Source organism: Salvia hispanica, chromosome 4, assembly GCF_023119035.1.
Source record: "Salvia hispanica cultivar TCC Black 2014 chromosome 4, UniMelb_Shisp_WGS_1.0, whole genome shotgun sequence".
Classification (NCBI taxonomy): Eukaryota; Viridiplantae; Streptophyta; class Magnoliopsida; order Lamiales; family Lamiaceae; genus Salvia; species Salvia hispanica.
In genome coordinates this window covers 56,596,689-56,612,517 of record NC_062968.1, presented here as the reverse complement: position 1 = coordinate 56,612,517, position 15,829 = coordinate 56,596,689, and the positions used below count along the sequence as shown (strand labels likewise).

The 15,829-nt window shown below is 34.8% G+C and overlaps 3 protein-coding genes across 3 annotated transcripts; all 3 read left to right on the top strand.

Moving 5' to 3' along the window:
- Positions 1–51: 51 nt before the first annotated feature.
- LOC125222092 (UPF0307 protein plu4061) lies at positions 52–2,534 on the top strand. Its single transcript, XM_048124532.1, has 6 exons — positions 52–427; positions 555–603; positions 744–795; positions 1,182–1,345; positions 1,741–1,851; positions 2,273–2,534. Exons 1-6 carry the CDS (start codon positions 78–80, stop codon positions 2,408–2,410), a joined length of 864 nt encoding a protein of 287 aa, XP_047980489.1. The 5' UTR covers positions 52–77; the 3' UTR covers positions 2,411–2,534.
- Positions 2,535–5,273: 2,739 nt separating this feature from the next.
- On the top strand, positions 5,274–7,596 carry LOC125222091 (thaumatin-like protein 1b). Its single transcript, XM_048124531.1, has 3 exons — positions 5,274–5,415; positions 5,504–6,197; positions 7,083–7,596. The coding sequence occupies exons 1-3, from the start codon at positions 5,358–5,360 to the stop codon at positions 7,258–7,260; spliced, it is 930 nt and encodes a 309-aa protein (XP_047980488.1). The 5' UTR covers positions 5,274–5,357; the 3' UTR covers positions 7,261–7,596.
- A 709-nt stretch (positions 7,597–8,305) lies between these two features.
- LOC125218351 (thaumatin-like protein 1b) lies at positions 8,306–11,140 on the top strand. Its single transcript, XM_048120005.1, has 3 exons — positions 8,306–8,929; positions 9,029–9,707; positions 10,746–11,140. Exons 1-3 carry the CDS (start codon positions 8,872–8,874, stop codon positions 10,930–10,932), a joined length of 924 nt encoding a protein of 307 aa, XP_047975962.1. The 5' UTR covers positions 8,306–8,871; the 3' UTR covers positions 10,933–11,140.
- The last annotated feature ends 4,689 nt before the right edge of the window (positions 11,141–15,829 follow it).

Here is a 15,829-nt window from a genome sequence, read left to right as displayed (position 1 = left end):
TTTTGGGTATGAATTTAAATTTTCATAATTTCACACAAAAGCCCCATTTTGTTTCAGTGAAACCACCGCACCGGAAAATGGCGCACCTGCTGCGGCCGCTTTTTCACTTGCCACGGTGGCGCTTCCGCCGCTCCGCCGTGTCGCAGCTTCTCAGCTTCCAATCAGCTCCGGATCGCGCCACCACAATTCTTCCTTTCTCCACACTCTTCTCCTCCTCCACATGCCGCCAATTTCATTCCCGCGCGCGAGCTCTGAAATTGCGCGATTCTCCTCCTTTCTCCGACGCTAATGACAGCGGCGACGAATTATCCGATGGCGGCGATGTGAAGAAGAGTCGGAACGAGAGAAAACGGGAGGCGAGGCGCGCCGTTCGCTGGGGGATGGACCTAGCCAACTTCTCTCCGTCTCAAATCAAGCGCATTGTCAGGTGAATCCGCTTTTTCTTTTTCGAATTTCGTTGAACTATTTAGTTTTCAATTTTCATAGGTTAAGATAAGCGTTTCGTTCCGTTTTCATTCATTTTATCCTCTTCTTTTTCGCGTCTGTTTTGGCAGAGTGGCTGAACTTGAGCAAGAGGTGTTTGAGGCAATTATGGTAGTGAAGGTGATAAATTAGCGCCTTTTTTTTCTGTTGTTATTGGTGGTTGATTCATTTATCTGATTGAGTTACTTTTTTTTGCTCAATTTTCGTTTAATTTGGTTTGGTGTGTTGATGAAGATAAGATGTTTGATTTTTTGTCTCAGAGACTTGGTTCTGATGTTCGGGAAGGAAAGCGCCGACAATATAATTATATAGGTGAGAAAGAAGTTAAAGATTTGTTAGTGATTCACTAAGCTTCTTTCAATTCATTTCTCAGTGATACAAAGAAGCTTCTTTTAATTCATTTCTAATTGATACAATAAGCTTCTTTTGATTAAAAACTAAAGCATTCCTGGAAGAATGTTTAATCAATGCTTAGTACAATAATTGGGAAAATAGTTCAGTTTGTGGTCTAATGGATTTATAAAACTATTTATGTACCACTTTGTGTCCATGCTCAATATTGTTAATTTCTCGTAAGGTGGTGAACCTTAGATGATTTCCGTTGTCGCTAGAACGTATTTTCACCTGCTTCATCTCAAATTTCTCGATCATTTTTTTTTGTAAATTTAAGCTAATATTACGGCTGATGGAAATGGTAGGGAAACTGCTACGTGGAGTTGAGGTTGAATTAATGGATGGCTTAATTCAGGCAATAAAAGATGGAGATCTGACTAAGTTTCAAGAATTATCAGGTGCAGAATTGGCAATTGACAACGATGAAGTGTCAGAAGAAGAAGTTTCAGAGGAGGAAGAAGAAGAAGAGGTATGAATCAATATGAGTCAGTCCCTGTTAGCTTCATAAAAATTGTTTGAAAATATGAAAAGTTAAAGGATCCCCCAACATTTGATTCTTATTATCATAATGTAGAAATAAGCACATATAAAACTGTTAATATTTTCATGATACCCATTGGAATCCTTCATGCATTTTTTATGCAAAATCTACTTATTTCTACATATTTATAGCCCAAATGTGTGTTTCCTAATCTTTCCAGTTCACATCTTGACTTGTAAAGAGTTCTGTTTATTTCTGATGGGCTCGACAGCCTCTACTCATGTATGCTTTGTCGACTATCATGTTTTGAATAAGTATAATATAATATTTCTGTCGCATGTTTATCAGGGATGACTATATATTGCAGTTTTCTTGCTTCACAGGATTACACAAATATGGCTGTTGTAACTAGATGGTTCGATGGCCTAGTTAACAAGGATCTTGACATTACCAATGAGATTTACTCACTTCGAGAGGTTGACTTTGATCGTCAGGTCAGTTCTCCTATAACACAAACATACACATAACACAAACATACACATTCACAGTTCCTCGTATAATTTCTTCTCCGGTAATGTTTTCCTAGAACACCCCAAAACATCGAAAACTTATCCAAGTGCATCAAGGATGTCCTGACATCTTTTAAATGCTACAAACTTAGCCTAAATCTAGCACCTTGACTTAAGACTTAAATACCTTTTTTTAAGTATCATCGATGAACTCCACCTCGTTGTTCTCTATTAAATTTGCTTGACGATAAGGATAGCATTGCTGGATTTGTCTTGTTAACTCTCAGAATCTGTGCTGATAGTGAGTACGGTTTTTCATTTTAGCAATGCCCCACACCTCTTGCTTTATTCAAAACATCGATCTCTTAATAATGGTTTATGGTGTGCCCTCTTCTATTATGTTTAGGAACTTCGACAATTGGTTAGAAAAGTGCAGTCTGCATCAGCACAGAACGCCGAAGAGAGGGTGGAAGCAGACACCAATGCACGAAGGTCTCTCACTCGTTTTCTCCGAGGTCTTGCCGATCAACTCCCAGATGAGTAGCATACAGGCTTAAAATTCATGAAATTTGACCAATTATCCTTAAAATCTTTTTTGTCTTTTAATTTCCAAAAATAATTTATGAAAATCTATATATTTATACATGCTTTCGTTTGTTATTGGATTATATTTTCTGTTGTCAAAAAGTGTGGCGAATCTCTGAATTTTCACTAGATTTGGTAGCTGTCATGAATTGTCGGATCATAAATCGTCTTCTTTCAAAGCATTAGATTCGTTCAAATTTACTGTTATTTATATCCAAACACGTACGTTAGTACTTTCTCTTTACTTTCTTCTATATTTTGACTATATGATTCAATGAAACTAAAATAATCAAACAGATAATTGCGTTATTGAATTGCATCCTGCTAAATTATTGTAACAAAGTAGCAATGCCCAAATTGTTGGAAGACAGCAGAAAAACCACCTAATTATTTCCAATCAGAAAATGGTAATTTTTTATTCAAATAGTTAGTAGTTTGGTGCAATTTATAATTGGTGTGCACTGTATATAAGTAGCATTATTACTTTACCAAATAGGAGAATTAAATGTCTTGGATTATTGGTGAATCAATTACGTAAGCCATGATCTCACTATGTTGAGTGATATTATTGTGATGGACTACAAAAAATCTATGATGGTGGTCGGGCTTATCATGGAAATGTTGATATGAGATTGAAGTAAAATTAGAATAAATATCACTGTATAGTGTTATGTTAACTCAAATAAAAATATTAATGTTTAAATAAAACCCTTAATTTTATTATGAGAACGAAAAATTATTTTCAGCCCTACGACTACAAAGCTCCACAATGAACATATCTCATTGTCGGGTGCGTGCAACACCAGGGTCTGAATTCATGACGAGCGTAAATTTTATTTTCTTAAAATGCGAAAAATCTCATTGTGAATGTAGTGAATTCTTTATAAAAGCTGATAATATTGCACTACATAATGAATAGGCAAGTGTAATCAATAAACGATATATAAATGAATTAACATTTTCTTTTTCAACTAGATTTGAACTAAGTGTAACATTTCTTCAATAAGAAGATGTGTTCATCGTAAATTTTTTGTGAAAAAAAAATGAAAAATAACTCGTAATTGAAAAATAACTCGTAACTGAAAAATATCATATCATTATATAAATGCGAATGCAGATAAAGAAATCAGATTTTTTTCCCATGGGCCATGGTATCTCTCAATACTAATTATTCGAATTGAAAAAACGTTATTGAAATAAAACAAAACGGTACCTACTTCCATGTGATTGATTTATTAGTTAAATGGAATGAGGATTAATATTTTGCTGTAAAGCGTTTATCACTAAAGTTTGTCGTCTAATTAATTTAACACAAAATTAATCTATTTGAGCTACAACTAGGTAACTTTTTCGTAGCCAGCCATTTAATCATCTTCCATTAATAAAATGATATTGGGATAATGGTAAGACAAAAAAATGATAAGACCAAAAAGTACAATCTTTTGTAATGATATTGCAAAAGAGATTAGAATTTGAGGAACCCCTCTAATTCTTGACACTACAAAATTAAAAATACAGTACAGTCTCTAAAAATTTATCTCATTTTTCTATTTTCGTCCGTCCCTAAAATTTATCTCATTTCACTTTTAATAGTGGACATCATATTCTACTAACTCATTCCTATTCATATTTTATTATAAAAAGTAATATATAAAAATAGGACTCACAAACCATTAACTTTTTCAACTCAATTTCCATTATATTTCTTAAAATTCGTGTCAAATCAAAGTGGGACAAATTTTAGGGGACGGAGGCAGTACTATGTTGAGGCCAAAACGATCTCCGTAAAATACATTGTACGTGTCTATTTTGTGACATCAACTTTTGATTTGTAATGGAAATTACGTACTTAAAACATGATTATGATCATTTTTATGTTTGACTATTATAGCATCCATTTGACTGTTGACCTTTGTAAATTCTTCCTCATCTGTAATGTTAGAATTTTCTACTACAATGAGAAGAAAATCAATCGAATTTCTCTGTTTATATGCATGTTGACCTATTTTGAAAACAACAGAGCAAGAAACATTATCCCATCTCATGATTTCATGTCCAAATAAAAGTAAGAAAACTCAATTAAAACGTGCACTTTGATGATCTTAATTATTTAATTAATTAACTTGTTGATTAACATTAACAGTCGGCAATTATGACTTCTAGATTTAAAATTGTAATAAGAGAATGGAAATGCTGAGAGAGCCGCCAGCAGCAATTCCGTTTCTTCTAACTAAATATTGCGACAATCATTTTTGTATTTGAGCGCCAATTATTATACCATAAAAATGTTGACACGATAAATTCTCATTGATATTAATATTATTTTAAAATTGAAAATTCGTATTCATGTCTTTAGCATAGTACTTTATTCTCTAGTATGGCACCCTATTGAAATATAAATGCAGTATTAAAAAAAACAATTATTTGTAAAACAATTTTCCACTAATATAAACATAAAAATAAAAAATGGTTGATCGGTTCAATCGTCCTAACTGTTCACGTTTCTCTGTTCAGCAAAATAACTCAAAAGTTGAGAGTTTTATTGTACTCCTATAAAACAAAACAAGCACTGATTCGCGACTGAAGCGATCGAATTGTTATTTAAAACACTGATTATTTCTAAAGAATTAATAAACACATTACTTAAATTTGTTTTTTAACAAGTTTTCCCATATTTTTATGGTTATACACTCACTCTCAATCTAATGTTTTACTTTTAGCTAAACTAATTTAAAGGAAAATTATTAATCTAAAAGGTGATATCAGCAAAGCACCTTAGTAGTATTATAAATACCTCCATCACCCTTTCCCCCAAAAAAACTTCTCTTTCTCCATTCATCCTCTGCTTCTCATTCTGTAACACAATTATTTTCCTGTTTCCATTTCAAAAATCTTTCTCACATCACATGGGAAAGCTTTACTTCCATATTATCTTCCTAATTCTTTCAAATTCCTTCATAGCAGGTAAGTAATTAAGCTTTTGAATCACAAAAACTTCAATCAATTACATTGATTCAATTTCTAACGAATTACTGCAAAATTTTTGTTTCAGAAGTGTATTCATCAGCCACATTCACATTCGTCAACAAATGCAAGTTCACAGTGTGGCCAGGCATTCTCTCCAACGCCGGGATCTCTCAGCTCCCCACCACCGGCTTCGCGCTGCAGACCGGCGAATCCAGAATCATCACCGCGCCGTCGGCCTGGGGCGGCCGATTTTGGGGGCGCACGCACTGCTCCGAAGATCCGTCCGGAAAATTCACCTGCCTGACCGGCGATTGCGGATCGGGCAAGCTCGAGTGCGCCGGCGGCAACGCGGCGACGCCGGCGACGCTGGCTGAATTCACGCTCGACGGCGACGCCGGGAAGGATTTCTACGATCTGAGCCTCGTCGACGGCTACAACCTCCCGATCCTGGTCGCGCCGCAGGGCGGCAGCGGCGCGAACTGCAGCAAGGCGGAGTGCGGCGCGGATCTGAACGGCGACTGTCCGGCGGAGCTGCGCGTGGCGAGCGCCGGCGGGGAGCGAATCGCGTGCAGGAGCGCGTGCGACGCGTTCGGCGGCGATCAGTACTGCTGCAGCGGCGCGTACGGCACGCCGGCCGCGTGCAGGCCGTCGCAGTACGCGCAGACGTTCAAGCGCGCGTGCCCGCAGGCGTACAGCTACGCGTACGACGACCTCACCAGCACCTTCACCTGCGCCGGCGCCGACTACATCATCTCCTTCTGCCCCTCGCCTAACACCAGGTGAATTTACCAAAATACCCCCTCAATTTGATGAAATGAATATACGTTAGATTACAGTTGGATCAAAGTAGCACTAATGATTACTACTACTTCCGTTTCATAGAAACATTTTATCTTGCGCATTCATTTTGAAAAAATAATTATAAATAACTAAAATTGATAAAAAGTACAGTATGAGAGAATATTGTAGATAAAACTTTTCTCTACATTATTCTTTCTCTTGTTTTACTCCCTCTCCATTTTAACTATTTATTATTCCCTCCGTCCCCGATTAAGAGTCACACTTTTCCATTTCGGTTCATCCCTAATTAAGAGTCATGCTTCATTTTTCCATAAATAGTAAGCAGGTCACACATTTCACTAACTTTTTCAATTAATTTTTCTTTACATTTCTTAAAACTCGTATCCGGTCAAAGTGTGACTCTTAATCGGGGAAGGAGGGAGTATCATTCTTTTAAAACGAGTGCAAAAAATGATATGTCTCTATTACTGTGGAACGGAGGGAGTACTATTATAATGAATTCCACTTGCATTATGAATTATTGGATTTGTTAAATAGCAATATATCGTTTTCATAGGTGAGATGAAATGTATGAATCAAAAAAGATGTAACGCTAGTGGAAAGATTTGGTCATATTTCGTAATCAGCCGGTAGAATTAACAGTTTAATAATTGATTGGAGAGTAATTTTGTTTATTAATTAGGAATAATATTGTAAATTTATTTTCTCACACCTTGAATAAAGTAGCTTTCGTTTGTAACGGTCGGCTCTGCAGTAGCCAATAGCAGACAAACACGTGGCTGTGTTAATTTTTTTAAAATAATTTTGTGATTTACTACTACTACTACTGTATTTCTTAAGGAATTTCTATAATCTTGATGCAGTCAAAAGTCTTCGTCGGAATCGACGGCGGCGGCGGGTGGCAGCAATACGGCGTTTGACGGCAACATGGTGTATGAAGGTGCGTTGGAGGTGAGCTCTGCGCCGTCCACATATGGACACGTGGTGGGCGGAGCGGTCGCCGTCGTGGCGGCAATGTGGCGGTTGAGCTATCGTAACTAAAAAACACTCCACTTTTTGGGTGGGCCTGTTTCTCAATGCGGGTTAGGAGCGGGTCATGATCATGTCGGCCCATATCGGCTGGCCCATGTGACGAGGAGATGAGTCACTCGAAGGCAAAAATTATTGAATGGAATTTATAAGAAAAGAATGGAAAAGTAGTTTAGTTTTGGAAGGTATCGAGCAAAGCTCTTGGGCTTATAGTAATATTCTTTTTCGAGGAATTTATTATTCGAATATGGGGGGATAGTGATTGGGGAGTATTCAATTGGCAGAGTAGAGAGGTAGTGTGTAAAATCAAAATATTATTAACATAATTTGTAGTGTTCATATTTTTTATTCGTTCATCGTTTTGTGGTATTCTTGTGCATTATTGTTGGATTGTGAAATGTGGACCAGTTATGAAATTATCAAAATAAATTATGGAGCTTTGTAGCTAACATGCTACCTCCTGAGTTATTTTTAACTAAAATACAAGTAAAAAGTTCAGTACTATTCTTATACTACGTACTAGTACTCCCTCCGTTCCATAGTAATATGAGCGTTTTTCCATTTTCGTTCCGTTGCATAGTAATAGAGTCATTTCCCTTTTTAGTAAAAGTCAATAAATTTTTCCACACCTACTTTACTCCCTCTTACTTTTTTCTATCTTTATCTCTCTGCCTTTTTCATTTTTTACTTTATTCTCTCTTTACTTAACCCACCTAACACAATTATTCACAATCTCCGTGCCGAAAAGTTTTGTCTCCATTACTATGGAATAGAGGGAGTACTATTTTATAAGAGAGTGAACAACAAATTTAGTTATCTACGTATGGTAGTTCAAATGTCTTAGGAATCTATGTTTAAAAAATAGCATTATGGGAATCTACGTATGACTATATCAGACATCGTACATTTTACTATTTTGAGTTTTTTAACCATTATGCTACTCAAGGGCAATGCATTTGTTTCTCAATTATTTTTCCACCTCTATTCTTCTATCTTTTTTTTTTCTTTTTTCTTTCTTTTTCTTTCTAATGCCAACTCTTTAACATAGAGATTAGCTATTCTTTAGTACATATAGCTATGTTGTAGCGGAGTTTTGGAATTTTTTTGATGGCATGAACCATGCACCAACCGAACCAACCACTACTATAGAGTACAGATCAACTAGTCCCGTTCAACCCGAGCCAAGGCGAAGAGGCCAGCGAACCAAGCTCAACGGTTGAAGGACATCCGAAGAGGGGGACAAGAAATCCCGCGAGATACAAGGACTTCTCTTCCAAATAGAGATAGCCTTCAATATTTTGTTTCCGGAATTAGCTTATTTTTGTTAATTAGTTTTCATTATTTTATCCTCGGATTTCTTCTTGATTCTTTTTCGAATAAGATTAATAGAGTCGAATAAAGCACGGTTGGAAGAGCTACATCACGCCCGAACCACAAGCCACCCCAGCTAGAAAAGGATGTCCGCGAGGGTTGCATCCACATTTTATTGTCTGGCCTGGCATGCACTGTTTGCCAAGCCACTAAATACGTTGACTTCAAGTCAACCGGTCGTCGCCAAAAAGTCACCACTTTTTTCCCCTAATTAGCCAGTTTTAACACAATTATTTTCCATATATTACGGCAATGGGAAAGCTCTACTTCCATATTCTATTCCTTATTATCTCTAATTCCTTTATAGCCGGTAAGTGATTAACCTTGAAGCACTAATTATCACCAAATTCCAATCAACGTACATTGATTTAGTAATTTCTCGCGATTTACTGTAAATTTATTGTTTCAGAAGTGTATTCATCAGCCAAATTCACAATCGTAAACAAATGCCAGTTCACAGTGTGGCCAGCCATTTGGTCCAGCACCGGAAGCTCTCCCCCCCCCACCACCGGCTTCGCGCTGCATACCGGCGAATCCAGAATCGTCAACGCGCCGTCGTCCTGGGCCGGCCGATTTTGGGGGCGCATGCACTGCTCCGAAGATCCGCCCGGGAATTTCTCCTGCCTGACCGGCGATTGCGGATCAGGAAAGGTCGAGTGCGGCAGCGCCGCCGCGGCGGCGATTCCGGTGACTCTGGCTGAGTTCGCACTCGACACCTTCAACGGGATGGACTTCTACGACCTGAGCCTCGTCGACGGCTACAACCTTCCGATCCTGGTGGCGCCGCACGGCAGAAACTGCAGCGAGACGGAGTGCGGCGCGGATCTGGACAGCGAGTGCCCGCCGGAGCTGCGCGTGACGAGCGCCGGAGGGGAGCAGGTGGCGTGCAGGAGGCCCTGCGAGCCGTTCAAGACCCAGCGGTACTGCTGCAGCGAATCACTGGCCGCGTGCAAGCCGACGCTGTACGCGCAGGCGTTCAAGCGCGCGTGCCCGCAGGCGTACAGCTACGCGCGTGACGACGGAAACACCACCTTCACCTGCACCGGCGCCGACTACAACATCACTTTCTGCCCCCCGCGTGACGTTAGGTAAATTTACTAAAATACCCCTTATACTAACGGAATTTCTACGTTGGAAAATCGTCGGGTCAAATTGTTGAATTCCACACGCATAGTGAATTATTGTACTCCGAGACAAAAAAATAGAGAAAATGTGAAAAAGTGGACAAATAAGCATGAAACGTAGTTTCATTTTGTATGTAATATAGTGTTAATGATAAAATAATAAAGTAAAAAAATGGATAGAAAAAAGTGAATAGAGTACGGACGAGGAGATAAAAATTTTGGTATGTTTAAAGTAATAGTAATAAATCGAAGTGAATTATTACTATTAAGAAATATTAAGAAAAATGGTGAATTATTGTAAAAGACAAAAATAATACACTCCACACCTAGTTTCGTATTGTACGTAATACTTCCTCCGTTCGTTATTAGGAGTCTCATTTCCTCGCAGCTCGGGTTTTAAGAAATATTAAGAAAAATGGTGTGTAAAAAAGTTAGTGAAATAGAGGTCCCACTTATATATATATAGTAAGTTTTAAACGAAATGTGAGTGAAATGAGTTAGTGGAAGGCGTATGGTAAAAGTGAACCTGGACTCCTATTCGCGGACGGACTAAAATGGAAAAATGAGACTCTTATTCACGAGCAGAGGGAGTATATTGTTAATGATAAAAATGATAAAGTAACGAAAATGGATAGAAAAAAGTGAATAGGGTATGAAAGAGAAGATAAAAATTAAAAAAAATAATGAGAAAAAATGGATAAAATTTGGAAAAAAGTTTTAATTTTTAAAATGGAGTTTTTTTTTAACATTCTAAAATGGTAAATTTTTTTTTTTTTTTTGGACGAGTGAGTAATATAAATATTAATGAGTGTACATGATTGAGAAGTGAAATTATTGAATAAATAAGACGATAGGGAGTATAAATATAGTTATTGCATGATTGCATTAATATTGTAAATATAGTATCTCACACCTTGAAAAAAAAAGCAGTACTATGAGTTGCTTTCATTTATTTAGTTTTATTAATAATTTTGTGATCTATTCTGTAATTCGTTGTTACAGTAAAAAATCTTCGCCGGGCGCCGGTGGCAGCAATACAACGATCGACGGCCACATGGTGTATGAAGGCGCGGTGGAAGTGAGCTCTGCGCCGGCCACATATCGCCGTCGTGGCGGCAATGTTGCGGTTGAGTTATCTTTACTACTACTAGTAGTAAATACTTTTCGAGTGGGCCCATTTACGGGTTAGGCTTGGGTCGTGATCATACCGGCCCATTCGCGGCTGGCCCAACGTGACGAGGTCACCCATGGCCAACGAAAATTCTTGAAGGAAATTATAGGATGAAAAGAGATGAAAAGTAGTTTAGTGTTGAAAGGTACGAGCAAAGCTCTTGTTTTTTTTTGACAGGATTGTGTCAATGTGGTTAATGGTTATAGTGATTGGTATTCATTTGATAGAGGAGAAAAACTTGCTCTGATAGTACTCACATTTCTTTTCGAAACAAATTTTTAAGAAAATTGGATGAAAAAGGAGTTATTAGTATATAAATCTCACTTGTATATATTAATTTTAAAATGAGTTCGTGGGTTGTGAGTCTATTAGATTTACAATACCTCAAAATGAACCAAACTTTTTATTTGTAGATGGATCGTAATAGAAAAACAAGGCTCTTATTGACAGACGGTGGGAGAAGTTTGTAATATCAAAATACTACTCCATTTATTCAGATAATTTGTAGTGTTCATATATTTTTATTCGTTCTATCCTTTTGTATTTTCCTCATGCATTATTATTGGATTGTGAAATGTGGACCAGTTATGAAATTATTAAAATAAATTATTGGAGCTCTATAGATAACATGCCGCCTACTGATTTATGTTTAACTAAATGCACGAAAAAATCCAATTCATATTTTATAAAATTGCAAAAATTTTAGTGCTTCGAATCAAATATAGTACTCCTACGACAATTGAATTTGAGTTAGATATTCAAGATTAAATTTTTTATAAGGAAAACTCAAGGCTCATAAGTTTAATCATGATTGCTAACGTCACCAAGAAATCTGATTTGACCACGTGTTGTGTGCTTACATCACTAAGAAATCTGATTTTTATGATGACATGATAAAACTATCTCTAATCATACACTAACTCGTTTGATAAAAAAGATGGAATATGAGAAGATACGTAAAACAAGATAAGAAATACGGGCTTCATGTCAAAATATGTAAAGATATAATTTTTTTTCGTTGTTGTTTGATAGAAAAGAAATTATCTAAATTTGTATTGTATATTAAATAACATAGCTTAACTTGACAAATTGGTGAGATACATAAACAAGATTAATGTTATAATTTTGGTAAGATTAGATAAGGCCCTGGTCTTATATTGGGCTTTGAGTTAAGTTTAACTATGATATCAAACAATTAGAAATGTTCATATATAATTCTCTATCTTGGTATTACTAACTTATCAAACATGCTCTAGGGTCCTATTCTAATGCCTATCGCATCCTAATCTAAAATCAAGACTAAATCTTCACCATTTGATTTTAAAATGAGTGGATGAGATTAAAACTCACGGATCTCAATAAATAGTAGACAAAATATCAACAAAAGGGTAATATCGTCATTATGTTATCATATGATAATTTTCGTGAAGTATTTTTTTATATCAACATTGTGTATTACAAATATCAACAATATGACATTAGAATATCAACACGAGACAAGAAAATATCAACACATTTTTATTGAGATTGAACATGCATAATATTGAGATTTTGCCTACAATATATTGAGATTTTTTATTGCATTTGTTGATAAAAGCTCGCTTATCAACATTTACGAAAATTGAAATATAATTTATCAAATTTCATCACCCGAACATCGTCGGAACATATGCAATTGAGATCTCGTTGGAATCCTTATTAAATTATCTTTAATTTGATATATTTTTTGCTAAAAAATAATTTAAATTGAGAGACTTACGTAAATTTAAAGATTTGAGATGATTTTGAAAAGGGAGAAAATAGTTAGTTATAATTACTATTGATATTAATAGTCTTTTAATTTAATTAATAATTATTTAAATTTAAAATATATTACACTTGACATTATATCAACCACAAGATCTTCTAATCTAATGGTTAAAAATTAGTATTAATTTTGGATTGCTAATTAATTAACAATTGATCACCTCCCCCTACCCTAAAACTCATCTTTGATGTGACAATTTTTTTAATCATACATCAGATTCAAATCTATTTTGAATTTCTTATTGGAATAACACCATATTTAGTGTTATTGCAAAAAAAATTTATAAATAAATACTCAAAATGGTGTGAATGATTGAAATAAAACTATTACTTGCCTTAACATATTGAATTTGGCGTAAATGGTTGTATCAACTAATGCCACGTCGCACTGACTAGATTGGTATAATATGAGTGTTTCTCTTTTCACCTACAAATAAAAAATTAATTAAACAAGATAATCACCCTCTCACACCAACCCCATTCCCCCACATCTTGTTCTTCAATCTCCATGCCATATCTCTTTCAAGTCAAAGTGGGTAAAATTATGTGGGACGGAGGGAGTAGTTAAAGTGGAGAAATGGTAAAGTAAGAGAGAATAATGTAGAGAAAAGTTTTATCTACATTATTCTCTCTCTTACTTTACAGTTTCTCCACTTTAACTATTTTTTATCATTTTTATAAAATAAGTGCAGAAATGGGAGTGTGACTCCTAATGGGAGACAGAGAGAGTAATTATCTATCATTATAAAATTAAATGGGCCTATTATCACTTTATTGGGCCAGATTATATACTCCACCGTCCTTATTTTTACGAGACGTCTAAATAAATTAAGACGAGGGATGTGATCAGATGAAAATTCTAAATATGATAGAAACTTAAAACTATGACCTAGACTATTGAAAAATGTTAGATCACAAAATAACATTAATAAGAAAATGTCAACAGAATTTCAACGGTGGTCAATGATTGATGTTGTTGATACTGTGTTGACATTAAAATCTTGAAATTTACATAGTATTGATATTGTATTGAAATTGTGTTGAAACTGTGTTGAGAAATTTTAAGTTTGTACAATATATAAGTTTACATTTTATCACTGTCCATTAAGTGGGCCTATTAAAAGCATATTATTGTGGCCTAAAATGAGACTATTCTTTTCATAAAAAACATACTCCATTTAGTTTGTCATTTCTATTTGGGCTACAGTTATATGTACGGAATGGGCTTATTAGTATAAAACATTCACCAATTTTGGTTTCTAATGATTTCTTTTCCTTTGGGCCTTCTTTATATTCACGAGAACTTGTCATTATTTCCATCAAAATCTTATTCAAACCTATAGTATCTACCTCAAAAATACCTTACTCAACACAAGCTAATCTATACAATATATAAAAGGAGAGATTTTAGAGAAATTTATAAAATTATCATTTAATTTAAAAAATTATATTAAATTAAAAATGTATAATTAAAGAATGGAGTGAGTGGGAGGTTGTACAATGAGGGGGAGGTTTTACACAAATCCGCCAGTGCTTAAGAACCACCCAATATCATTTTATTCTATATGAATCTTAACATAGCTTCCATGAATGGAGGAGGAGCATGGGGAAGTTCATTGTATTTTGTCAAGATTACTTTTGAAAAGCTCTTTTGAACAATATAATTATGCTGAAATTGCAAGCTACGAGCTTTCCTGTTCTAATGTCTCTTATCTCTTATCTCCTGCGGAATAGCTATGTTTTATCAGCACTCTAATATTGTTCTGATTTAGATCTGGGTTCCATCAAATCCGAAAGGTGCAGAGCGGTTGCCTCCTAGTTTGCAGTTACATCAAGGGTTACGAGCATAATATTTTAGCCTATAAATATGTTATTTAAAGGCTGGATATCTATACATACCTACTTACCTTATAGAACTCAAGCATACCATTTTTACTCTTACCATAGGAGGAAAGCTTGACGCCATGAAACCGTTCCACATTATGGTCAGTGAGCTCGAGGCTTCCTCAATTTCGTTGGTTGGCTAATTTTGTTCTTTTTAATAATGTTTTCGTTCCTTTTCATTTTATTAATTATATTTTTCTTTTCTTAACATATTCTTAATTAATTTTTTGGTATTTTTTCCTTTTAAGTTATATTTTTCGTTTCTTTTCATTCATTTTTATTCTATGTTTTCTTTTTTAGATTGATGTTACCACCATTTTTTTTCTTTTTGTTTTTAATAATTATAATTTTTTTTCAATGGTAATGATTAGATTTTTAGTCCATCTATGTTACTTTATAGTTGATCCATGTTAAAAAATTTATGTTGAAATTATAATTGGCTAATTTATATATATATATATATATATCTATAAGTAGGTTGAGTCATATGAAATGATTATTCTGTTGGTAAATTTAATGCATAATTAAATTTGTTTTTAATTTTATTGAAAACTATACAAATAGTTAGGCGAAAGTAGCTATACATATTGATTATTGATTTTGTGCATTGCAAATTGATTTTGTGCCTTATTGTATTGTAGTTTTAGGTGAGGCGGACGGCTTTAAAGATGACAAACGAGTTATTTTACCTATGAGTTATGTTGAAGAGTGACGAATTGTGAAGAATTGAAGGTTTTAGTTTATAATGATGAGGTTGATTTTAATTTTAAAGTTAATGTAGTGTATTAAGAAGTTTTAAAAATGATGAGTAATTTATCCATTGTGTTCAATTCTCTATCGTGATAGATTTTTATCTTCCCACTCCATGATTTGACGTGTAAACATTATATTATGTGATTTGTTTCAAATTTATTATGCTTCAATATTGATTTGCATGAATTTTTGATTCTCATATAACTAAAATTGTTACTATATTGATCATTGTTAATATTGATTTTAATTTTATTTAATTAAATTAAAAAATGAAAATTAATATTTTCAAAATATAGTATTAATCTGTGCAGCACAGGTGTAATACTGGTTATGAATAAAAGCCAAAATTTGGGTATATTATGGTGATGCTCAATACGTTAGAGAAATAATATTGAGATATATGTCGCGATAAATTAAACCAAAATAAACTTTATCCAATAATATTTAAATTAGTGACAGAATAATACTGAGA